Consider the following 17,771-nt stretch of genomic DNA (forward strand, 5'->3'; position numbering starts at 1 on the left):
TACCTCATTGTGGTTTTGATTTGCATTTCTCTGATAATGAGTAATGTTGAGCATCTTTTCATGTGTTTGTTAGGCATCTGGATGTCTTCTTTGGAGGAATGTCTGTTTAGTTCTTTGGCCCATTTTTTGATTGGATTGCTTATTTTTCTGGAATTGAACTGCAGGTGTTGGTTGTATATTTTTGAAATTAATTCTTTGTCAGTTGCTTTATTTGCTATTATTTTCTCCCATTCTGAAGGCTGTCTTTTCACCTTGATTATAGTTTCCTTCCTTGTGCAAAAGCTTTTAAGTTTAATTAGGTCCCATTTAATTATTTTTTCTTCTATTTCCATTACTCTGGAAGGTGAGTCATAGAGAATCCTGCTATGATTAATGTCAGAGAGTGTTTTGCCTATGTTTTCCTCAAGTAGTTTTATAGTTTCTGGTCTTACATTTAGATCTTTAATCCATTTTAGTTTATTTTTGTGTATGGTGTTAGAAAGTGTTGTAGTTTCATTCTTTTACATGTGGTTGACCAGTTTGCCCAGCACCACTTGTTAAAGAGATTGTCTTTTCTCTATTCTATATTCTTGCCTCCTTTGTGACAGATAAGGTGTCCATAGGTGTGTGGATATACCTCTGGGCTTTCTATTTTGTTCCATCGATCTATGTTCCTGTCTTTGTGCCAGTACCATACTGTCTTGATGACTGTTGCTTTGTAGTAGAGCCTGAAGTCAGGCAGGTTGATTCCTCCAGTTCCATTGTTTCTCAAGATTGCTTTGGCTCTTCGACATTTCTTTTTGTAATTCCATACAAATTGTGATATTATTTGTTCTAATTGGAAGGTAAACTTCCACACTCATTCTATGAGGCCACCATCACCCTAATACCAAAACCAGACAAAGATGCCACAAAAAAAGAAAACTACAGGCCAATATCACTGATGAACATAGATGCAAAAATCCTTAACAAAATTCTAGCAAACAGAATCCAACAACATGTTAAAAAGATCATACGTCATGACCAAGTGGGCTTTATCCCAGGGATGCAAGGATTCTTCAATATTCACAAATCAATCAATGTGATACATCACATTAACAAATTAATAGATAAAAACCACAAGATTATATCAATAGATGCAGAGAAAGTCTTTGACAAAATTCAACATCCATTTATGATAAAAACCCTCCAGAAAGCAAGCATAGAAGGAACATATCTCAACATAATAAAAGCCATATATGATTAACCCACAGCAAACATTATCCTCAATGGTAAAAATTTGAAAGCATTTCCCCTAAAATCAAGAACAAGACAAGGGTGCTCTCTCTCACCACTGCTATTCAACATAGTTTTGGAAGTTTTGGCCACAGAAATCAGAGCAGAAAAAGAAATAAAAGGAATCTAGATTGGAAAAGAAGAAGTAAAACTCTCACTGTTTGCAGATGACACAGTCCTCTACATAGAAAACCCTAAAGACTCCACCAGAAAATAACTAGAGCCAATCAATGAATACAGTAAAGTTGCAGGATATAAAATTAACACACAGAAATCCCTTGCATTCCTATACACTAACAATGAGAAAACAGAAAGAGAAGTTAAGGAAACAATTCCATTCACCATTGCAACGAAAATAATAAAATACTTAGGAATAAATCTACCTAAAGAAATAAAAGACCTATATATAGAAAACCATAAAACACTGATGAAAGAAATCAAAGATGACACAAATAGATGGAGAAATATATCATGTTCATGGATTGGAAGAATCAATATAGTGAAAATGAGTATGCTACGCAAAACAATCTATAGATTCAATGCAACCCCTATCAAGCTAGCAATGGTAAAAAAGATTCTTTAATGATGAGTTAGTGCAATATACTTGATTTCAGCCACAATTTTAATGGATAGTAAAATACAGTAATTTAAAAAATGGGATAGATGCAAATCTTACCATCTCACATTTACTAATAGTATGGACTTATTCTGATTTATGCTTTTCAGTTAGCCTGTTTCCTTATAATGAGTCATATCATTATTTGAAATACTGGCAGAAAAGATTCAGAAAGTACTTGGCATGTAGTGATATTCCAATAAATGGTAAAAGGAACAAATTTTGCCCTTAGACTGTATCAATCATGTATGCATGTAGATTATACTTACTTAGTCATCTAATATTATATCTATATAATAGTTCAGTTCAGTTCCGTTGCTCAGTCATGTACGACATTTTGCTACCCCATGGATTGCAGCATGCCCAGCTACCCTGTCCATCACCAACTCCCGGAGCTGACTCAAACTCACATCCATAGAGTCGGTGATACCATCCAACCATCTCATCCTCTGTCGACCCCTTCTCCTCCTGCCTTCAATCTTTCCCATCATCAGGATCTTTTCCACTGAGTCAGTTCTTTGCAGCAGGTGGCCAAAGTATTGGAGTTTCAGCTTCAGCATCACTCTTTCCAGTGAATATTCAGGACTGATTTTCTTTAGGATTGACTGATTTGATCTTTTAAAATCCAAGGGACTCTCAAGATTCTTCTCCAACAGCACAGTTCAAAATCATCAATACTCCAGCACTCAGCTTTCTTTATAGTCCAGTTCTCACATCCATACATGACTACTGGAAAAACCATAGTTTGACTGGACGGACCTTTGTTGACATAGTACTGTCTCTTCTTTTTAATATGCTGTCCAAAGAGCAAGCATTTTTTAATTTCATGGCTGCAATCACCATCTGCAGTGATTTTGGAGCCCGAGAAAATAAAGTCTGTCACTGTTTCCATTGTTTCCCCAGCTATTGTCATGAGGTGATGATACTGGATGCCATGATCTTAGTTTTCTGAACGTTGAGTTTTAAGCCAACTTTTTCACTCTCCTCTTTCACTTTTATCAAGAGGTTCTGTAATTCTTCTTTGCTTTCTGCCATAAGAGTGGTGTCATCTGCGTATCTGAGGTTATTGATATTTCTCTTGGCAGTCTTGATTCCAGCTTGTGCTTCATCCAGTCTGGCATTTTGCATGATGTGCTCTGCATATAAGTTGAATAAGCAGGATGACAATATACAGCCTTGACATACTCCTTTCCTGATTTGGAACCGGTCTGTTGTTCCATGTCCAGTTCTAACTGTTGCTTCTCAACCTTCATACAGATTTCTCAGGAGGCAGGTAAAGTGGCCTGGTATTCCCATCTCTTTCAGAATTTTCCATAGTTTGTTGTGATCCACACAGTCAAAGTCTTTGCCATAGTCAATACAGTAGAGGTAGATGTTTTTCTCAAATTCTCTTTCTTTTTTGATGATCCAACAGACGCTGGAAATTTTATCTCTGGTTCCTCTGCCTTTTCTACATCCAGCTTGAACATCTGGATTTCATGGTTCACGTACTGTTGAAGGCTGACTTGGAGAATTTTGAGCATTACTTTGCTAGCTTGTGAGATGAGTGCAGTTGTGTGATAGTTTGAACATTCTTTGGCATTGCCTTTCTTTGAGATTGGAATGAAAACTGACCTATTCCAGTCCTATGGCCACTGCTGAGTTTTCCAAATTTACTGGCATATTGAGGGCAGCAATTTCACAGCATCATCTTTTAGGATTTGAAATAGCTCAACTGGAGTTCTATCATCTCCATGAGCTTTGTTTGTAGTGATGCTTCCTAAGGCCCACTTGACTTCAGACTCCAGGATGTCTGGCTCTAGGTGAGTGATCACACCATCATTGTTATCTGTGTCATGAAGGTCTTCTTTGTATAGTTCTTTCCTGTATTCTTGCCACCTCTTCCTAATATCTTCTGCTTCTGTTAGGTCCATACCATTTCTGTCCTTTATTATGCCCATCTTTGCATGAAATATTCCCTTGGTATCTCTAATTTTCTTGAAGAAATCTTTACTCTTTCCTATTCTATTGTTTTCCTCTATTTCTTTGCATTGATCACTGAAGAAGGCTTTCTTATCTCTCCTTGCTATTCTTTGGAACTCTGCATTCCAATGGGTGTGTCTTTCCTTTTCTCCTTTGCCTTTCACTTCTCTTCTTTTCACAGCTATTTGTAAGGCCTCCTCAGACAACCATTTTGCCTTTTTGTATTGCTTTTTCTTGTGGATGGTCTTGATCACAACCTCCTGTACAATGTCATGAACCTCGGTCCATACTTCTTCAGGCCCTCGGTCTGTCAGATCTAATCCCTTGAATCTATTTGTCACTTCCACTGTATAATCATAAGAGATTTTATTTATGTTATACCTGGATGGTCTTATGTTTTCCCTACTTTCTTCAATTTAAGTCTGAATTTAGCAATAAGGAGTTCATGATTTGAGCCACAGTCAGCTCCTGGTCTTGTTTTTGGTGACTGTATAGAGCTTCTCCATCTTTGGCTATAAAGAATATAATCAATCTGATTTCGATATTGACCATCTGGTGATATCCATGTATAGAGTCAGTAATACAAAATAAAAAACAAAAACAATAAAAAATTCTTGTGGAACAACAAAGAGCTGTGGGAAGACATTGAAGGAAAGACTCATTTGACTCATAGAATCAGAAGTTTCCTAAGGTGATAAACTCAATGAAACAAGTGCTGAATAAACGGCAGAACTTGAACAAACAGTAACTGTAAGATAAGAAATGAAGAGATTATCTAAGTCAATGCCTAGTTTTACTTATATTCTACATAATTAATTAAGTTACCAAGGGTTCCTCTCCATTTGTGTCCTTCTGTTTGGCTTAGTAATTTTGTCTTTATCTTTTAAAAATGGAGTATTTGACCAGAAAGAAGCAAAGCTTCAGATTCATTTTTCTTTTTTATTAGACAAACTCAGGCTTTAGATAAAACATGAGAAACCAGGGTCAAGTTTGACCTAGATATAGCATTCTAAATGCCCTTTTCTGTTTTCGACATTCTTCATTACAGGTGAGTGGTTAAGAGTATGTTCTCTAAACAGGCATATCTGATGTCAGATTCTACCTTCATCAGCTTCTTGGTGCCTAGCATCCAATAACTTCTCTAATTTCTCTAATCATCAATTTCACATCTTTAAAATGCAGATTCTATTAGTATCTATATTGTAACTGAGATGATATGCATGCATTGTTAAGTAACGAGTCTCATTTAGAAAACACTATTACTGGCACAGTTTTCACTTTTGCTCTCTCTTATTTGTCCATGGAAAGAGTTTATATAAACATTTAGCCCTGATGGGCATGTTTTAACAGTGAGCTCTTTAAAAATATAATTAAAGAACACAATTTCTAGTTTTATGTGTGCCACATTTTTAACAGAAATTGTTATAACATTCCCATAGAAAAACTGATCTTGATGAGGCAGTAGTGAGGCTGGTTGATTGCAAATGTCCAGCCTGGAGCCCATCTATCTCCTACCTCAAAATCAATACACAATGAATGAACAGTTCTTTGTATAATTATATCAGTAAAAATTGTGATTAAGTATTAATAAATTAGTTGAAAATAATAAAACTCTATGTCCACAATATACCACATAGCTGACTCAGTACTTGAATTTGTAGTCTTTGATTTTAATGCATTCTTATTACATACTCCCCAGAACTATCTATTAAAATAGGAAAAGCCACTATCAACACAAAACAACTGTGTGCTAAAATAAGAAATAATGGAAAGGACATGACAAAGTTAGCGCCATGAGAGCAGGAGTCATCACTGCTTGTTTCTTTACATGTTCCAGGGCTTAGTATCTAATCTTGTGCATAGTAGGCACTTAACATATTTTTAAGGAATGAAGACATGAATGGATTTGGAAACATTTTTGTAGGATGCACTTTCCCATGACTTATCTGTGACCTTGGACAAGTCCCTTGAATTTGTCTGGCCTCTGTTGTCTCCATCAACAAAGAAAGGCATTAGACTAAGACTCTACAATTCTAACCAGTAGAAGTATCTGTGTACAATAATAGAGGATACCCTGCAGCTAGATCCAAAGAAGACCAAGGACATCTCAGAAAATGCTTAACTGAATAGTTAATAAAGCGTGTTCATACAGTCAGGGGCAATAGAAATCTTTGCTTTTTTCCAACTAACCTGGAAACAATTCCCTGGGGAGCTGATGTTTCACATGAAATCATTGTGTGTACAAAAATCTATCAATAGCTCACTTCTGCTTCTGAACCCAGCTCCTCAAACTGCAGTCATTCTTGCTTAGTAGAGGGTAGAGGCAGCTTTTTATTTTTCGTTTGTTAATTGAAGGTCACTGGTCCATCCTAATAAAAACCAAGACTGGACAAAAAAGTTGATTTAGGGTGCTGTTTGTTACTTTTTATTTAGAGAGAAAAAAGAAAGGTCTACTACTTGGCCATGCTTTAAATTAGAAACAGAGAACATGAAACACTATTTACCAGATATACTTCAGTTTTATATTAGAGTCAATTAAAGCAAAGAGAATGGGAGATAAAAAGAAAGGAAACAGAAAGGGAGGGGAAGAGAGAGAGACAGAACTTTAGGATTTGCCAAGCCCTGAGAGGCTCTTACTCATAATGATCCTTGGAAAAACAAAGCAGAACCCTTTAGATAAAAAAATAAATAAGCTTTACTGGAATTAGCTATAAATTAAATTTTAATTACTGTTTAATATCTGAGAGCATAGAAAATCTTGCTGTTATGTTTAACTTAGACAAAGGAAATAAAAGAGCACATGAAACTTGCATGTGGAAAAAGGTAGCTTTTTTTTTAATCATCTTAATTTTGCTGACATTTCAGGGAGTGCTTCTAAATAATTTTAAAGCCAAGTTGCATATTTGCACCTATATAGACAATGATATCATTTCTAGGCAATTGAGATAATGTCTTGAATAAAATTCAGCAAAAAAAAAAAAAAAAAATCTATCCAGTTGATAGACCAAAGCTTTCTCAGCTTAATAAAACAATCCTTTAATGCTTACATTTCTTCTTTCAGGGCAAGTGTCACAAATGCTCACCTTTTTTTTATCATATATGAAAATATTCAATCAATATTGTGAACCTTTATCTCATTTCCAGTTTCTTCATATATCTCTTGAAATTTGAACAAATACGGTTTTCCTCTTTAAGCTGTAATTTTTCACCTGAAAACTATTTATGACTGAATCTTTAAATTGGTTTTGAACAAAGCTAACTATTTAAAGAAACCCTACATTGAAACAGAGAAAAGAGAGTCTTCTACAATCCGTAAACTGATGTACCTGTTTTTACAAATCAGAACTATGGCTTAAATAGGTTGTGGAAAATCTGGAAAAACTGCACTGTTTAGAAGTCTATTATACAGAGTAAAGTAAGTCAGAAAGAAAAACACCAATACAGTATATTAATGCATATATATGGAATTTAGAAAGATGATAATGATGACCCTATATGCAAGACAGCAAAAGAGACACAGAGGTAAAGAACAGACTTTTGGACTCTGTGGGAGAAGGCGAGGCTGGGATGATTTGAGAGAATAGCATTGAATCATGTATATTATCATATGTGAAATAGATCTCCAGTCCAGGTTCGATGTGAAACAGGGCACTCAGGGCTGGTGCACTGGGATGACCCTGAGGGATGGGATGGGGAGGGAGGTGGAAGTGGGGTTCAGGATGGGGAGCACATGTACACCTGTGGCTGATTCATGTCAATGTATGGCAAAAACCACCACAATATTGTAAAGTAATCAGCCTCCAGTTAAAATAATTTAAAATTAAAAAAAATGAAGTTTGACAGTGGCTGAGTCCAGAAATAGACATGTAGTAGTCCTTGAGTAACATCCCTCTGAGTGCCTGCCCAGGACCATCCTTGTTTTCTCCACTCTTGTGATAAGAGTGTATTCATTGTTAATTTGTTGTGCCTACAGTTCTGAGATGCATTCTATTCTATTGTATGTATCCTAGGCTTCTTTCAGCTTAACACTGGATGTTGTTAAATTAAATGGTTTTTCGTATAATGTTTTATTAGGGCATGCTCAGTGAGTGCATTTCCAAATTAATTAATTTAATCAATGTGCTGAAAAATACTTCCCTCTCAAAATGAATGTAATGAGAGGTGAAATATTCCTATTTAGTAATGTTAGTCTTGGCTGGAAAGGTTTTTAAATATGTCCAGTGTAATTATATAATAAAAGCATTGCATTTCCACATTAGAGTATCAGATTTAAATAAGGACAAACTGTTACAAGAAGTAATGGATTTACTCTAACAAAAACCAGTTCCTCTATAACGTAATTGCTAGTACTAATTTATAGAGGAGTCCAAGTATGGAAATAGAAAGTAAATAACTGAATTAAAGAATTTGGACTTTTTTAAAGGGTAAATTTATTATTTAAACTACAACTATATATTAAAGATAACATTTATGTTGATATTTTTTATAAATATGAAACAATTTATAAGTGTATTTATAAAGTATATTCAAACATAATTACTATTTAAGAATAAGTAAATTTTCATGGGAACAAAATGATAAATTGTTCTAAGAATGCAAATGACCCGCTGCTTGGTACAAAAACTAGACTGTTATTTGAATGGATTAAAACTTCATAATTTGAAATAGAAGGCACATAAGTAACATCTTTCTTCCCCAAATCGTAATATGATTTGCAATCTCATTTGGCTCAGTGGTAATGAATCCTCCTGCCAGTGGAGATGCAGCTTCAATTCTGGGTCAGGAAGATCCCTTGAAGAAGGTAATGGCAACCCACTCCAGTATTCTGTCTATGGAAAATCTCATGGACAGAGGAGCTTGGCAGGCTACAGTCCATTTAACAACAGTCCACAAAGAGTTGGATATGACTTAGTGACTAAACAACAACAAACCTTCTACTCTTGTAGACTTTCCTTGACCATATTCACTGATATGACTAGATACCAAGAGAAAGCAAAATAAGCCCTTCCATCTATAGCATCTTCTTAGTAGTTAGGAAAAACAAAACCCAAGAATGATTGGATATTACTTATCCAGTTAGCATTTGCTGATGGAACATTAAGACATAACATAAAAGTATGAGCTGCAGAATCAAAAAGTCATTTAGTAACTTATGCTGTTTGATTTTAATTTTCCTAATTTTAATATAAAAATTTAAAAAACAGTGTGGGGTTTTTCTTTGTGCTTTATTCACATTTTCTGTCCTTTTTACTGCTCAAAAACCTTAAGCTTTAACTTTGTAAAACAAAAAAGTTCGATTCAGATGCCTTCTCTGTTTGGAATGTTTTTCTCGCCTATCTTCTCCAGTTTCAGTTCTATCTTTAGTATATCCCTCACTCTGGCCATAGTCTTTATTGTTCAGTTGCCCCATCATGTCAGACTCTTTGTGACCCCCGGGACTGAAGCATGCCAGGTTTCCCTGTCCCTCACCATCTCCTGGAGTTTGCCCAAGTTCATGTTCATTGCATTGGTGATACCATCCAGCCATCTCATCCTCTGATGCCCTCTTCTCCTTCTGCCCTCAATCTTTCCCAGGATCAGGGACTTTTTCAATGAGTTGTCTGTTTGCATCAGATGACAAAAATACTGGAGATTCAGCTTCAGCATCAGTCTTTCCAGTGAATATTCAGAGTTGATCTCCCTTAAGATTGATTGGTTTGATCTCCAAGCTGTCCAAGGGACATTCAGTTTTCCCCAGCACCACAGCTCAAAGGCATCAATTCTTTGGCATTCTGCCTTCCTTACAGTCCAGCTCTCACAACCATACATGACCACTGGGAAGAAGCACTGCTGTTAATAAGGCTAGTGGATACAATGAAATTCCAGCAGAACAATTCAAATCCTTAAAGGATGATCCCATCAAGGTTTTGCATTCATTGTGTCAGCAAATCTGGAAGACCCAGCAGTGGCCACATGACTGGAAAAGGTCAATCCTCATCTCAGTTCCTAAGAAGCATAGTACCAAAGAATGTGCTAACCATCAGACAATCGCACTCATCTCCCGTGCTAGGAAGGTCTTTTAACTTATGCAAACCAGGAACTTCCAGATGTCCAAGCTCGGTTTAAAAAAGGAAGAGGAACTAGAAATCAAATTGCCAACATTCGCTGGATTATAGAGAAAGAAAGGGAATTTCAGAAAAACACTGATCTCTGTTTCATCAACTACACTAACCCTTTTGACTGTGTGGATCATGACAAACTGTGGAAAACTCAGAGAGATGGAAATACCAGACCATCTTACCAGTCTCCTGAGAAACCTGTATGCAAGTCAGGAAGCAACAGTCTGGGCCCTATATGGAACAGCTGATAGGTTCAAGATGGAGAAAGGAATACAACAGGACTGTCTGCTGTCACCTGTTTGGTTAACCTATACACTCATCACATCATGAGACAAGCCAGGTTAGATTAATTACAAGCTGGAATCAAGATAGGCAGGAGAAACATCAACAACTTCAGATATGTGGATGATACCACTTTAATGACAGAAAGCGAAGAGGAACTAAAGAGCCCCTTGATGAGGGTGAAGAAGAAAACTGAAAGAGCCGGCTTAAGACTAAATATTAAAAAAAATAAAATCATGGCATCCGCCCCCATTACTGCATAGCAAACAGAAGAGGAAAAGTGGAAGTAGTGACAGATTTCCTCTTCTTGGACTCCAAAATCACTGCACAAGGTGACTGCAGCCATGAAACCATAAGACGATTGCTTCTTGACAGGAAAGCTATGACAAACCTAGATAGTGTGTTGAAAAGCAGAGACATTATACTGGAGGAGGAAATGGCAAACCGCCCCAGTATCCTTGCTTTTAGAACCTTATGAACTGTATAAAAAGGTACAGTCTTTATCAATCTCATAATCCTATTTTAACTTCTAAAAAGCGTATAATGCTACCTAGAATTGCATTATGTAATGCAAATGGTGATTGCAGCCATGAAATTATAAAAACGCTTACTCCTTGGAAGGAAAGTTATGACCAACCTAGACAGCATATTAAAAAGCAGATACATTACTTTGTCAACAAGGTCCATCTAGTCAAGGCTGTGGTTTTTCCAATGGTCAGGTATGGCTGTGAGAGTTGGACTATAAAGAAAGCTGAGCACAGAAAAATTGATGCTTTTGAACTGTGCTGTTGGAGAAGACTCTTGAGAGTCCTTTGGACTGCAAGGAGATCCAACCAGATCATCCTAAAGATCGGCCCTGGGTGTTCATTGGAAGGAGTGATGTTGAAGCTGATACTCCATTACTTGGACCACCTGATGCGAAGAGCCGACTCATTTGAAAAATCCCTGATGCTGGGAAAGATTGAAGGTAGGAGGAGAAGGGGACGACAGAGAATGTGATGGTTGGATGGCATCACTGACTCAATGGACATGGGTTTGGGTGGACTCGGGGAGTTGGTGATGGGTAGGGAGACCTGGCATGCTGCTTTTCATGGGTTCGCAAAGAGTCAGACACGACTGAGTGACTGAACTGAACTGAATGTATGTACACCCATTTACCCTCCGCTGTCCCATGAGTAACAGGAGATCAGGATCTTGCTCTATATTGTTCACAACTGCTTCCCTGGTTATCTAGAAACTGTGCACAAAAAATATATTTTATGCATCAAAAATAGTTGTAAATAACTAAATGAATATTAAGAGACTCAATAAGATTGTGACCTGGAGCAACTTACCTTAATTTTATTAAGGGATAATGATATTTTCAAGGGATTGTTAAATTACATAATGAATGTAAAGTACTCATCTCTGTGACTGGAATATTGTAAAGGCTCCTATATTATGATGTCTGCTGTTATTATGAGTTTTATCTCTAAAAGGGTTGTTTTTGGTTTGATTTTTATTTTTGCAGTTTTGTGGGTCTTTTTCGGTTTTGCTTGTTTTTTTGTTTTGAGGGGCAGGAGATTGTGCAAGAATCACAGGCATTTAGAAGGCCAGACTATTTCTTCTCTAATTCTCTGCCCACTAGGAGACCAGGAAGTCCATTTACACTGGGGCACTTCAGAACAAACTATTTGGCTACATAAAATGAGCATGTCTATTCCTTATGCAGCCTGTACTTACATGTAACACTAAATGAACAATCTTGAAAGGCATGGGAGGAGGGCCCGTGATGGAGACCTCTCTAGCAGGACTTCATTGGGCACCTTGGTTGAAACACTCTTGGACTCTTTCTAAATCTGGCCAAATGGATCACCAGCAGCCTCCAAAGAGAGTTAATGCTAGCGGTTATGTCTACTTTGTGTCATATATAACCAAGTAATTCCATCAACTCAAGGTTCTGTATACAATAGACAAAAAGTAGCCATACTGCTTATTCTTTGCATATATTTATTGCTTTCTTCCTGTTGTTTTTGGCACTATTCTGATCGGCACAGGCTTTCCTTTTGGATACATGGTTTGTGTTTTCTTGTGGGAAAAGCTGAGCATTTGGGAAATTAAATTAGATAAATTAGCATAAAGAAGCAGTATACCGTAGAGTGGGCGATTCTTTCATTGCTTGTATTTTCTTCTTCCATGAATAGTTCTGCTCAGGATTAGCACTGAGTACAGTAGTTTGGAAATTTCTATCTCATAAAACCAAGAACGCTGTGGTACATATACACAATGGAATATTACTCAGCCATTAAAAAGAAATACATTTGAATCAGTTCTAATGAGGTGGATGAAACTGGAGCCTATTATACAGAGTGAAGTAAGCCAGAAAGAAAAACACCAATACAGTATACTAATGCATATATATGGAATTTAGAAAGATGGTAACGATAACCCTTTATGCAAGACAGAAAAAGAGACACAGATGTATTGAACAGTCTTTTGGACTCTGTAGGAAAGGACGAGGGTGGGATGATATGGGAGAATGGCATTGAAACATGTAAATTATCACATGTGAAACAAATCGCCAGTCCAGGTTCGATGCATGATACAGGGTGCTCAAGGCTAGTGCACTGGGAGGACCCAGAAGGATGGGATGGGGAGGGAGGTGGGAGGGGGGTTCAGGATGGGGAACACATGTACACTCATGGCAGATTCAAGTCAATGTATGGCAAAACCAATACAATATTGTACAGTTAAATAAATAAATAAATAAAACTGAGATTAAAAAACAATCAAAAAGAAACCACACACACACACACAAAAAAATGGGAAACAAAGGCAAGTATTTTGTTCATACTGTGACAACAATAACTTTGACTATAGAACAGCATGATACCTGGGGTCAGCATCGTAAGGAAAGTGGTAATTTGCAGACAATGCTAGCAAGGATAAAATTCCAAAGGAAGAAAAGTTACGTTGCTTGACCCATTGCCCTTTGTCACATGGAAATTGTTTTTCTGATGCTAAATTCTTGTGTTTTTAATAAAAAGGTGAAAATACACCATTTTATTGCATTACTTAAAACATGGGTAGTTTTATGTTTCTCAAACAAAACGATGCTGTTTTATTATTTGTGAGAGAAAACTATTAGAGAATTTAATTAAAATTAGCCATATGAAAACCTATGTTAAAAATAATAGTTAACCTAACTTGGAATATTCACTATAGGTTAGATATTATACTAAGCACTAGACATGATTTAACTCATTTAACCTTCCAATCAATCCTATGTAGTGCTATTGTTATCCTATATTATAGAAAAGGAAAAGAAACAGAAACAGAAGATTATGGATTTTAAATGACTTGTCCAAAGTCACACTTTCAGTAGGTGGCACAGTCCAGATTTAATCTCAGGTCAGGCTTCAAAAGCCACTCTGACTTGATGTTACCTGCTTCTAGTTGATCCAAGAGAGCATTGAAAGGCATGGTTCCATTACACATGGTGTATAATGGATTTGTTGACACACTTATGCCAACTGCCTCTATAACTCTGCTTAGTGCATATGTGCATATAACTTAGAGCATATAACTCTGTCAAAAGTGCATATTGAAGTAGTGTTCTGAAATAATTATATGTAGAGAATATGAAATGGAAACAATCCAGACCCACAAACCACATTTTCTATTCTGTGGTTATACTAGGATAACATTTAAAGAAAGCAGACAGGGATTTTCATAAAACAATCTCTAAGCCAGTTATATATATATATAAAAACAGTTTATATATATATATATAGAGAGAGAGAGAGAGATAAAAAGAGTTAAATAATCACATTTAAAAATTTGGAATAGGTTATATTGGTTGCAGGTTAGCATTTGAAAAAATACCCAACTATTTTAGTATTTCACTTAAACAAACCACTGTATTTGCCAAATACGTATTTTGGTTTTTATTTTCAAGTTGATTTTATTTGGCCTAATGTATGTATATGTATTAATGAATGATTTTAAAAGAAAATAGTATGCATCACTAGAAAAATGTGAACCATTTTTACTACTAGACATTGATATAAATCATGTCAGATAGCATTTGTCTACATTTAAGTTGCACAGAACCTGGAGGAAGAAATAGAAGAAACCAAAGCTATAGGCTAATGTTATGGATAGTAGGGCATATTTTATACAAAACAAACTGAAAATGATTTGGCAATGGTTCACTATGTAACAACAATATAGAGAGTAAATAGAATATCAGGATTTCTAAAACAGAAGTATATGGTTTGAGTTATATATGGCAGGTTATCATGTTGACCATATTATTAACATAATTTTGTAAAACATTCAAAGTAAGCTTTACGTGTCTATTGAAATGATTTCATGTGTCCTCTCAAGTATTTGGCTTTGATTTCAATAATTCATTTACAGCAGAGTTTCATTCTATCATTTCAAAATTTTTCCCATACTATGGTATTGTGCTTAGTCACTCAGTTGTGTCTGACACTTTGAGACGCTATGGACTGTAGCCCACTAGTCTCCTCTGTCCATGGGATTCTCCAGGCAAGAATACTGGAGTGGGTTGCCATGCGTTCCTCCAGGAGATCTTCCCAACCCAGGGACTGAAGCCATGTCTCCTGAGTCTCCTGCAGTACAGATGAATTCTTTACTGCTGAGCCGTTGGGGAAGCCCCCTATGGGTCTAGAGGGAAATGCGGTATATTCTTTTATCACATAGTAAAAGAATAAGAAACATGTTTTTTTTTTTTGGTCTGTATTCACAATAATTCCAATTTTAAACAAGAATAGATACCAGCAGCTCATTTTTAAATTTTTAACTTTCAAGCTAGATTGAGATAGTAGAGTCATTAGCAAAGTGGGAATTCTCAGAGAAACAGAAATACAAACTATCATAGAGAAAAGAAGGAAATTTAAATGAACACATGAAAAATTAAATTTGTTTTCCAACTAACTGCAGTTGGCATTTTATTTTATTAATTTCACTTTTCACATGTGAATGCTATAAACATCAACAGTTATAAATGCTGTTTGCTTTATGTTCCTCAGCTCATATCTTTCAGCTCCTACTTCCATCATGAATAGCTATTTTTGAAAACCTTTTTTAATGTTTGTTTTCATTCATTCCAATTTAGTTCCTAAAAAAAATATTTCTGATGCTGTCTAAGCAAACCCTCCTACTCTTTTGGTCATAATTTGAAAACTATGAAATTTTGTTTATATATATATATATATCTTAACCAATGGCCTGGATATAAGTGTGTTCAGCAGAAAAGGGCAAAACAACCCAGTTAAGGAAAACATTTTTTTCCCATGATGGTAGCTGAGTTATCTAAATTCTGTTACTAAAAAAGAGCACGGGCATTTTATATTTGCATGGGTAAGCAGTCTTTCCCTAAATAATAGTTGGTATTCCATAGACACAGGGTAAACTCAAGACAGGCATTTAAAAATAAGACCATGTGGACAAATTCTTTGTGTTCATAATTTTCAACATAGAAGAGTTCTAAATTAAGAGAAGTAAACTACACATAATGTGCATAAATGATTTGAAAAGAATATTTTTGTTAGACTTCTCCTCATATTCATCAATTCTCTTCACTCTCACTGAACACAAAACACTCGTCACTGCCGTGGCATTTTTCTCAAGAACAGAGCCGTCTTTGCCCCAGTGATGTCTTCACTGAAATAACAGGACTCATGCCACTCCTTAGCTTTCAAAGAGTGTTCTTCTCTTTAGAGTATCATTTTTACACTGTTCCTTGATCCCTGTCTGCTTCCCACTACTATCGTGCATTGCAAAGTCAAGTCAAATTAAGACTCTCTAATATGCAAACACCAGCAGCGCTCAGCTGTTTCTGTTTTGATGGACTCCAGACGGACTCCACAGTTGTAGGTCTGTGACTGTCTCACACACAGTGATTGATCTGTGGGCCATCTTGTTTATGAAGCCTTTCAGAGAAGTTTCCCTGAGAGCACTCACTTCTGTGAAAGGCATGCATTGAAATTCCATAAATCTTGATTTGGATTGGATTTACTTTCAAATCCTTTAAATTACTAGAACGATACATAGGATCGTAAACTTACAGCTGCAAGAGATTTCAGAGACAATATAGCTTAAACTTTGCATTTTAAAATATAGAAAAGAACCTTGGCATCTCAGCCTAACTATAATATCCTGGGAACACAGTCTATTTAATATAAAGTGATAGTTAAAACCTTCTTAAAGTTTCCAAAGTAGAAGTCATTGGCTTGAGTTATATAGGGTGGATTATCTAGGTTGATCATCTTAATTGCATAATTGTATAAAAATGAAAATGAGCTTTAAGTCTTTCTAATGAAATGATTTCTCATGTCTTCCTACATATATGTTCTGTTTTGATATTAAGTATTCAGTTTCTAGTGGAATCTTGTCTGTTATTTTAAAACTTTACCCATAATAATCCTTCATAAAAGAGGTAGTACTTAGATGGTATTTGATCATAGGTAAGGCAGCCATATACAAGCTTGTAGAGCAGATGTGAATTCAAGCTAAAGAGCAGCAGTACTTGTCATTAATGACGTCTGCTCCTGAAATCTATTTCTATATGAACTCCATCTAGCCAGTTTTTAAATTTTGTTTTACACATGAGAACTTGCAGTAAAAGGAGGTAATTTTTTTTATGTCTTACCTATGGCTAGGCCAATTAAAAAAAAAATCAGTAAAGCTGACCTAATCTCATTGGTTGCTAAATCTATATTTTTATCAACTCATTTTTTCTTTTCTTATTTTAAATTTATTTGTCTTAATTGAAGCTAATTACTTTATAATATTGTGCTGGTTTGGGGTTCAGGATGGGGAGACACATGTATACCTGTGACTGATTCATGTCAATGTATGGCAAAAACTCGTCTCTTCTAAATACAATGTTATTTTTCTCATGATTGGTCTACATAATCACTGCTACCATACAGGAGGTATACAAACAGAACCATAAATAACCATAAAAAGACTATATAAATAGAACTGCCTATGTGGCATAATGAAAAGAGCCTTATCTATGTGAGATTTGATGACAAATTCAAAGTTTCAAATTAATTAGCTGCATGATTTTTGATTAGTTACCTACACTAAATATGAGTTTCTACATCTTCAGAATGAATTAGAATATTAATCATGATGAGAGATTAAGGGAAGAAATTTATGTAGAGGCCTTGTACAAATTTCCTGTCCTTATATATGTCTACCTGTACTGAACCAACTCATGTGTCTCTATGTTTTAAGCAATTTTAGGTTTTCCCTAATTAAGATTTTAAGATGAGTAAATCTTGAGGAAAAAAAATACTCCTTCCAAATTTGGAGCAGCTGCTATGAATTGTGAATGTATCTCATTTGAATGATTGTTAACACAAAATGTAGAAACATTTTATGACGTCAACACACTTTGCTTTCTCTTGCCTTTTAGGAGCCTAAGTTGCCAAAGGATTACCTTGCACAAAAATTTGTTCTTCTCTTTCGTTTGTAATTCTGTCATAACCATCATTCATCTCACTGCAGTGGCCAACAACCAGGCCTTAGTGGCCACAAATCCT

General features: G+C 35.8%; 1 protein-coding gene across 2 annotated transcripts in view; it reads left to right on the plus strand.

Annotated features, from left to right (window-relative positions):
* The window catches only part of CALCRL (calcitonin receptor like receptor), a 129,460-nt gene that overhangs the window by 92,879 nt on the left and 18,810 nt on the right, over positions 1-17,771 (plus strand). For both annotated transcript variants that reach the window (XM_019969624.2, XM_019969629.2), the window contains one exon: positions 17,645-17,771. In XM_019969624.2, coding sequence (XP_019825183.2) covers positions 17,645-17,771 — 127 coding nt within the window. The remainder of the gene's footprint in view (positions 1-17,644) is intronic.

This window comes from Bos indicus, chromosome 2 (assembly GCF_029378745.1).
Source record: "Bos indicus isolate NIAB-ARS_2022 breed Sahiwal x Tharparkar chromosome 2, NIAB-ARS_B.indTharparkar_mat_pri_1.0, whole genome shotgun sequence".
Taxonomy (NCBI): domain Eukaryota; kingdom Metazoa; phylum Chordata; class Mammalia; order Artiodactyla; family Bovidae; genus Bos; species Bos indicus.